At 45.2% G+C, this 8,291-nt stretch overlaps 1 protein-coding gene across 1 annotated transcript in view; it reads right to left on the reverse strand.

Moving 5' to 3' along the window:
* The window catches only part of LOC111234275 (fibroblast growth factor receptor 4-like), a 19,569-nt gene that overhangs the window by 4,488 nt on the left and 6,790 nt on the right, over nt 1-8,291 (reverse strand). The window contains exons 4-17 of the mRNA XM_022762256.1: nt 7,997-8,147; nt 7,780-7,830; nt 6,709-6,978; nt 6,353-6,442; nt 6,103-6,269; nt 5,730-5,853; nt 4,536-4,726; nt 4,273-4,411; nt 3,971-4,164; nt 3,625-3,770; nt 3,166-3,287; nt 2,948-3,058; nt 2,575-2,765; nt 610-732 (exon numbers count right to left, since the gene is read on the reverse strand). Of these exons, the coding sequence (XP_022617977.1) occupies nt 610-732; nt 2,575-2,765; nt 2,948-3,058; nt 3,166-3,287; nt 3,625-3,770; nt 3,971-4,164; nt 4,273-4,411; nt 4,536-4,726; nt 5,730-5,853; nt 6,103-6,269; nt 6,353-6,442; nt 6,709-6,978; nt 7,780-7,830; nt 7,997-8,147 (2,070 nt within the window). The remainder of the gene's footprint in view (nt 1-609; nt 733-2,574; nt 2,766-2,947; nt 3,059-3,165; nt 3,288-3,624; nt 3,771-3,970; nt 4,165-4,272; nt 4,412-4,535; nt 4,727-5,729; nt 5,854-6,102; nt 6,270-6,352; nt 6,443-6,708; nt 6,979-7,779; nt 7,831-7,996; nt 8,148-8,291) is intronic.

Below are 8,291 nucleotides of genomic sequence, written 5' to 3' on the forward strand. Positions count from 1 at the left end.
CCCCCTCCCCACAGTCCTCCCCCTCCTTTGTCCTCGTCTCCCCTCTTTTCTAATTAACTCCCATTAAGGCTGCTGCCAATCAGAGGAAAACATCAGACATCTGTCTTGAGGAGTATTAAAGCTGTGAAAGGAGCCAGGCAGGAGGAACATGACTGAAGAGAAGACATGTTTACAAGCAGGGCTGGTGACGTGGGTTTTTTTTTTTTTGGTTTTTTTTACAAACAACCAGCTCCCACTTTCATCTTATAACAGTCCAAATACCTTGATGATATTAACATGACACATCTTTCATCCCATGTCAGGTTCAGCTCATTTACATATAATTCTAGTACAGTAACTCTACTTGAGCATATTCTAGTAATCTTATTTAACAGCATCGTTTTTTGAAAAGAAAGGGAAGCAGGAAAAGAATATTTTCCCTCTGAAATGTGCTGTAAGATGACGACAGCTCAGCTCCTCAACTGTGGAAAGGCAAAAGGAGAGCGACACTTTGGCTGCACTCTACCCCACCCATTAACTACTGGAAAACAGAACTCTCCACTGGTGTGAAAGTGTGAACGTGTGAAAAGTGATTCCTGAAAATAAGCTGCTACGCAAACTGTCACTCACGTTGGTGGTTTTCTTGTAGTAGTCGATCTGGTGGACTCCTCTGGCCAGGCCAAAGTCAGCGATCTTCATCACGTTGTCCTCCGTCACCAGAACGTTCCTGGCTGCCAGATCTCTGTGGATGCACTGTGGGGAGAGAAGAAGAAGAGGGAGGATTGAAGAAACCTGACAAAAACCTGAAATGAGCTTTAGGCCAACTGCTGCGTCTCCAGATTAGAAGATTAGCATTAAGTTGAAATGGTCTTGGATAATGGGCTCAGAGATTTAATTGGGAAAATGGGCTGAATACGTTGTTTTTTTGTTCAGTATGTATTTTGTTTTTTCTCTTTTTTTTGTGTTGTATCCGCTCTCCCTTTGGCAAATTTACAGTTCTGACCAATCAAGAAGCTTGAACTAAACTTTATTATCTTTATTATCTTTTGAATTGAGACTTGTGACATGACATGTTTCTGTCTGATCCAGGCTTTGGTTTGTAAAAACACAAAGCTAGGGAGGGTAGAGATGATTCACTGCAGATTTTCTCCAAAAAATGAAAAGACTCAGGAGTCTAAAGTCAACACACAGTGCCTCATTTTAGTGAACGCAACAAAATTAAAATGTCTTTATATAGAAACCCGGGAGTTTGAAGAAAAAACAACCCTTTGGGAGGAAAAAAAGAAAGGCCCTGTTTGCCCACATTGAATGGATGTCATTAAGTTTATTTTGGTTTTCATTCGAAATAGACATGGGATTTGTGGGGACGTGCGAAATGAACCACTCTTGGTTTGTGGGTCTCCCCATAATGGAGGGTTAGTTTCAGGCTCCTGCATTCTTAGGAGGCCGTAGAGCCAGAAACCTGATGCCTACACCCAAACGACGGCTCGGCTGCCTGTTTGCTAACAGATTTATGGCAGCGCTAAAAAGGACAAAGCCCGGCGACAGAGGGACGGACAGATGGATGGAGAAGAGTAAACAGGGCTGAAGCTGCGGCAGATTTCTGTTCAGGAATGCCTGTCTGAGACACCGGCTGGCAGACAAAGAGACGTGTTGATAAGAAGCACACAGACAGAGAGCATGCAGGGAAAATGAAAGGAATTGAAACATGGGGGGTGGGAATGGGAAGAAAAGAAAGAAAGGGACAGACAAGAGAGACGGGGGAAAGGAAAGACCTGGAGCTGCCATCCAAAACTGTCTGAGCCACACTCATCCATCTGAAGGCCAAGTGCCCAAATACAAAAACACTGAATTACACAAAGGAACTCAATCCTAATCACACTTCCCTTCAAGTCAAAAGCAGACTTCTGATATTACAGCCCTTTATACAGTTTAGAAGTCAACAAATGTGGAGCATGTTACTAGATTTCGTGGCTGTATTTCCTGCCCAGAGACATGGCTACAATTAACTGTAATGAGGACCCATATGTAAACATTGAAGCTTGCAATGTAAAAGTTCCTTAAGAGCACAAATCTTCCATCTGGCTTGCACCAAAACAATTACAATTTGTATATATTAGAAATCTCAAGTTATACTGGATCAGTACAAAACATATGTGTGGAGCTGTGCGTGCATGCAACAAGTGAAAGCAACAGTGCTGTAGAATAAACTGAACACGGATCTATAAAATGTCAAGTTACCACAACCCAAAGTCTTGTTTTGTCTAATCCACAGTATGAAATACAAAGATATTCCATTTACAATGATATAAACAGAGAAAAAGCAGTAAATTCCCACCTTCAAGAAGCCAGAATAAAAGAATTTTGGGCCTTTTGACTCGATAAACTGCTTTAACAATTAACAATTAATCAACTTTCTCTCATTTGACTGATCTATTTATCAAATCGTTTCAGCATAAACCTGACAAGTGAAAAGGAACTCATTAGGTACAACATAGCAACACAAAAATAAAAAAGCTTAACTACACCACCAAGAAATTCAGTGATATACACACTGTTACTACAAGTTCTGAACACTCATTAAAGTGAACGTACCCTTTTAGAGGCCAGGTACTCCATCCCTCTGGCCACCTGGTAGGCACAGGACAGCAGGTCTTTGAAGGTGAGCTGCTCCTCAGGCACCTTGGTCACATCAAAGGTGTAGTCCATGCCTGGGGGTCGCCGGGCCCGCAGGTACTCCCTCAGACTGCCCTTGGAGGCGTACTCCACCAGCACATACAGAGGGCCTGAGGGGGGAAACACAAGCAGCGTGTTGTTACTATTGGTCGGTTTAGCCTGGTGGCCACCAAAGCTGAAACAATGCGGCTTGGGAGGAAGGCAACGGTGCTGTCCTTTCTTCGTTGACCAATCACAAGCCGAAAGATAGCCGGCGCAACAATCACATTTAAATGAAAGGTATGAAGCTCACCATCCTGCGTGCAGACTCCCAGCAGGTTGATGATGTTCTTGTGTTTGTCCATCACCTTCATCAGCTCCATCTCCGAGATGAGATCTGCCAGATCTTTGTCTGTTGCATCATCTGGAGGGAAAAATACCTCTTATTTAGACAGGCATGCCTTTGTCACAGACAGCAGACTTCAGCTAATCCCTTGGGGTATTTTTGTGTCTGTATCATTTCTTTCCTACCTTTGAGCATCTTAACCGCCACAGTGGTGGCCTGGTCTGGGCAGTCCTTGTTGATGCCGTAAGCCTCAGCTCTAACCACCTGACCAAAGCAGCCTTCTCCGAGAGGTTTGCCCAATGTTAAACTAGAGAGAGAAAGAGAGAGAGAGAGTCAGTGAAAATAAGTATGTCCAAATGAAAACTGTACAAATCCATAATTTTGGGCTCTGGTTTCTTAAAACACGGGTTGGGCAGAGCCAAAAATGGGCTGCGGACTTGTTTCTTTTTAGGTCCCCACATGATGCGAGAGCTAGAAATGTTTAAAGGAGTCTGGATCCCAGCAGCCAAACTAAACTTAGTGAAGAAATACTCTCTTTGCAAGGGGCAGAGCTTTTTATGTAAACGCAACATTTCAAAACAGTTCTCTTTCATAATGAATTCAAATGTGATGACCCAAGTGATTCTACATGACAGATAACTTACTTCTCTCTGGGGAACTCCCAGTCCGGGTCATAGGGCAACTCAAACTCCATGACTCCAGCCAGCATAGGAGAGCAGCTGGACGAAAGGCGAGCCACCCTCATCAGAGACGCACTGGACTTCCCTGACGAGTTGGACTCGACTGAGTACTGATGGAAGAAATGCAGAAAAGGACAATTTAGTCAAGCAACCAGGAACAAACGGGAGGGTTTTAAAAGTGTAAATCAGATGTGTCCGGACGATGCTTTTGTAGGAACTTTCAAGCGTACACGGACCATATGTCGTAGCCGGCCATATAACAAAGCATCTTGTTAGACTGAAGCTCCCATGATACATTAGTGCCCTGTACCTGTCTGCGAAGAGGAAACTTGGAGAGCTTCTGGACAGGAAGAGCGTCAAACGGCTCCCTTCTGGGGTGGACCTGCATTCGGCACAACACCACGATGACGATGGCCATGATCAGAGCCAGGAAACCACAGGCGTAGATGATGATGTCGGTGTACTTGGTCTCCATGGTGTCCATAGCATCTGCTGCTTCCTCCTCTGTAAAGAGGAAAGTGATGAATTAAAACTACTTCCAGATATTAATGTTCAAAGTTAGCTTTTTTTTTTGTTGAAGAATTAAAGTCTTCAGTATCATTCATCCTTTACCTGAGAGGACGGTCAGCCAAGCGGACTGGTGGGCAAAACCTATTGAATTTCCAGCCAGGCAGGTGTACTCTCCTGCATCCTCCATGGTAACTTTGGACAGGTAGAGCACCTCCACCTCTGACATGTTCAGACTGCCAGTCTGCACAACAGAGTAGAAATTATATAACAATTACACATTTCAGAGAACTCTCTTCCAGGATCCACAGAATGTGTTTGTGCTTGTCTAGATCCTCTGATTAAAACACCTGCTGTCTGACACCCACCTTGAGGACCTGTACGTAAGGCGTCCCATCAGGACCGTAGCGGCTGCCGTTTCTTTCGATGTGTTTCAGCCACTGAATGTGAGGCTGGGCGTCGCTGTAGACCTTACAGTGGAACTGGACGTCACTGCCCACCACTGCTGTAGTGTTGGCTGGTAGGCCGGCCTGCAGGATTGGCCTGTGGGGGGAGCGCTCTGTATGGGGAAGAAATCAGAGAGGACATGAGTCAAGTGAGCAGAGAAATTTGAAAAATCTCAATAGGCTCCTGAGAAACCAGTGAGAGCTTAAAGGATTCCCCCTTTTCCCCTCAGGGCAACGGTTCAAAGGTGATCCGGGAACATGGAGACGGAGATTTAACTGATGTGCCGAGCGAGGTTTAATCCTGACAGTCTCAGAAACACCCCTCACACCGAGAGTCCGTGTAGGCCGGAAAAATGTGGCGGAAACTAAAATCGTACCGAACTGCGGCAAAAACATCCAGATATTTGGCCACTTAACAGCCGACAAACAAATGTCTAAAAATGGCCAGCAGTTGTTCCTGTCACCTTTAATGTGTTTGTACGCTGGCAAAAGAGCAGAAAATGTCATTTTGGGATGAAAACCGGTTCCATTAGTGTGGCTCTTTGTCAGCTGGTTGCCGGGGTCTCTTTGATCTGCGGTTACTCTCGCTCTCTGATCTCGTTAGCCGTCTCGTTAGTCCTCTCCCCCCGTCGATGGGGACAGAAACTGACCCCGCGGTGGACGGACAGCGAACAAATGAACAAATAAACCGCAGTCCTCCTTGATCTTCTGTCACAGGTCAGGTAGAAAACTGGTGTGGACGCCTGACCGTCCACATCCTGCCCGCCACAGCGGACGCCAGGCGCCCCTGTCACCTTCTGCTCACCCCTGTGGTTATCCCCTCCCTCAGACTGGAGGCTTTTATCTGCTTTTTCCATAAGTGCTGACTAATAACTGTTGCTATTGCTGCGATAAATACTGTCAGCAGATTGTATTGGAGTTTAGGTTTTAAGAACAATATCTTATGTTTTGCTGATATTTAATTCAGCACTTATTATGTAATCTAATAAATATGAAGCTGTTAATCATACAAATATTGGTCACGAGACACAAATATATATAAAAAAAGAGTGTCTAAGACATTAAAAAACAAGCAACAATGACACACACTCTGGATTACGCATCATTGTGTCTTACCCAGGACATCGAGAACGTAGCTGTGAGAGATGGAGCCGTATTTATTCTCCACCAGGCAGGTGTAGTTTCCTCTGTCTGAAGGAACGACGCTCTCCATCACCAGGCTCCAGTGCTGGTGTCTCAGCTGGACAAAGAAACATTAATCCATCATTAGCTTGGACAGACACTTTGATGAGTCCAGAAAGTCCTCATTTTTCTGTCCACAGCCTGTTTTCAGACTCTTAGGAGTTTATGATAAAACGATGATGCAAAAACAGTGGTAGAGAAAACAAAAACTACAACCTGGAATCTCTCAAAACATCTGACTACACTGACAATCAGAGGTCGGCCGGAATATATATAATTCAACATCACACTCTGCTGCCATTCTCACCTTAATGCCACCAATGCGATGCTCTCCTCGAAATTCTCGTCCATTTTTGAGCCAGCGAATGCTCGGCATGGGGCTCCCCATGGCCGGACAACGAAACTTCACCGTGTTGCCTGCAGGAACAGCGTACAGCTTCTTCTCCATGCGCTGGGTGTGGGTCCAGTAGGGACCTGAATGGACAGAGACATTAGTCAGAATGCTCTGATGAAGCCTGGGGACTGAGTTGTAGCAACGAAGGAAACAACAAACGCACCTCTGGAGAAGTAAACCTGGTCATTTTCGATCTCAGCCGATGAGTCCTCTAAGCCGTTGTCCTCGTCATCATCCCCTGACCCCAAGGAGTCTGTACAGGTGACAAATAAAGACAATGTGAAGAGAGACAAAAACACATTTTCTGCCACTAAAAGTCAAAAAAGCACAGGAAGCAAACAGGAAGCAGTTGAATATTTTGCATTTTTGATTGAAAAATGATTCAGATAACTGTTTTATCAATAGTTTGCTAATGAATTAATCAAATATATAATCATGTCAGTTGTTATATAATGTAGCATGAATTTTGGCAGACATATTGAAAGTCCTCAGCCCTTAAAACAGTGTCAGCGTCTGTACCTGTTACAGTGATGGTGAAGTTTCTCACGGGCTCTTTGCTTCCCCGGAGAACACAAATATAAACGCCCGAGTCCTCGTATGTTACGTCTGTGATCTCCATGATGGCGCCGCGGATCTGGATCCGGGGTGTGGGCAGAACCCGGGCTCCCTCCTTGTACCAGTTCACCGCCATACCAGGCCGGGTGCTCATGTCACAGCGCAGCTTCAGCACGTTACCCGGCTCTAACAGAAGATGCTCTGTGGTGTCCTCGCTCAGGTCCTCAAGAACATCTGTTGGAACCGAACAACACAAACGCGCTCTTATTTTGACGTTCAGACTGTGTTTCAACTTTTTTCATTTACTTTCATTCTTTCATTGGCTTTCTATTTCTTCTGCTCTTTTAAATACGTCGCCACACAGACAGACAAGGCCAGTCAGCGGGTCATTTCTTCACCTCCTCTCTAAAGCGAGTAACCATCCCCTCAACTATGACCTTCAACTCCTTAACCCCATTATCTCCCATCCCCACACACACACACTCCCACACAATGAAATTACCATGGAGACCAGGAGGCCTAACCGACCCAACCCTCCTCCACACACCCCCCTCCTCTTCATCTTTTTGTTCCTCTGTGGATTATTGTGGGACTGAGAGCGATCTAGCTAACACTGCAAACTCCCTCCCTTCTGCACTCACTCACTCAAAAAAAAAAGATGAAGAAGAAGAAGAAAAGAAATGAGGAGGAAGAGAAACCGAAGCTAATGAACACGTTGCTGCGTGACAGAGGATGGAGAGTAAATCTAAGGGGCGGTGAAGGTTCACTGGAGATCTAAGTGAGCGAAGGGAGGAGAGAAGTCTGTTCCAGCCTAGAGAGGAGGACACTAGAGTTTGAGCCCACACAGCTGGCCGCGATACCACCTTCAACAAGTCTGTCCTCTCTTATCAGGGTTTTACAAACTTATCTTTTTACATTACAGACACCTAAAAGGATTAAAATTAACATGCACTCAATGCTTACAGTAGGTGTTATAGATAAGCTTAGACTGTCAACATTTCACTTCACTTTTTCCAGCACGAGGAATGAAATTACCTGCGGGGATATCAGCAGCAGTCAGGTCCACCGTTCTGGAAATGATGGTACCTGTGGAAGGAAAAAGGATGAGGTTAGAAAAAGGGTGTGATACTGTGTTATAAATGAATGGTCACAGGGTTGAGAGATGTCAGATTGTAAGTGGGTCAAAAGGGGTATTATTGGGGAACTTTATATCAAGCTGTCCAACAAATAGTAAGGAATGAGTGTGTCTCACCGGGCAGGACGTCCAGCCACGCCGCCTGCATGGCCTGCACTGCCTGGCCTCCGTGGGTGCTCTCGGCCATGCAGATGTACTCGCCTGCATCCTCTGAAGTGATGTTGGACAGATGCAGGGTGTTCACCTTGGATGCGTTGCTCTGCAGGGCCTGCACAGAAGAGGGATCATTTTAACATATTTTCAATATGAGATGAATAGAATCAAAACCCAATCTGAGTAAAACATGAAAAATCAAATTGCAGTTGTTTTTTTTTGGGGGGGGGGGGGGGTGGGGATATGTCAGCTTCTCACC

Source organism: Seriola dumerili, unplaced genomic scaffold (genome assembly GCF_002260705.1).
Source record: "Seriola dumerili isolate Sdu_G_001 unplaced genomic scaffold, Sdu_1.0 BDQW01000449.1, whole genome shotgun sequence".
Taxonomy (NCBI): Eukaryota; Metazoa; Chordata; class Actinopteri; order Carangiformes; family Carangidae; genus Seriola; species Seriola dumerili.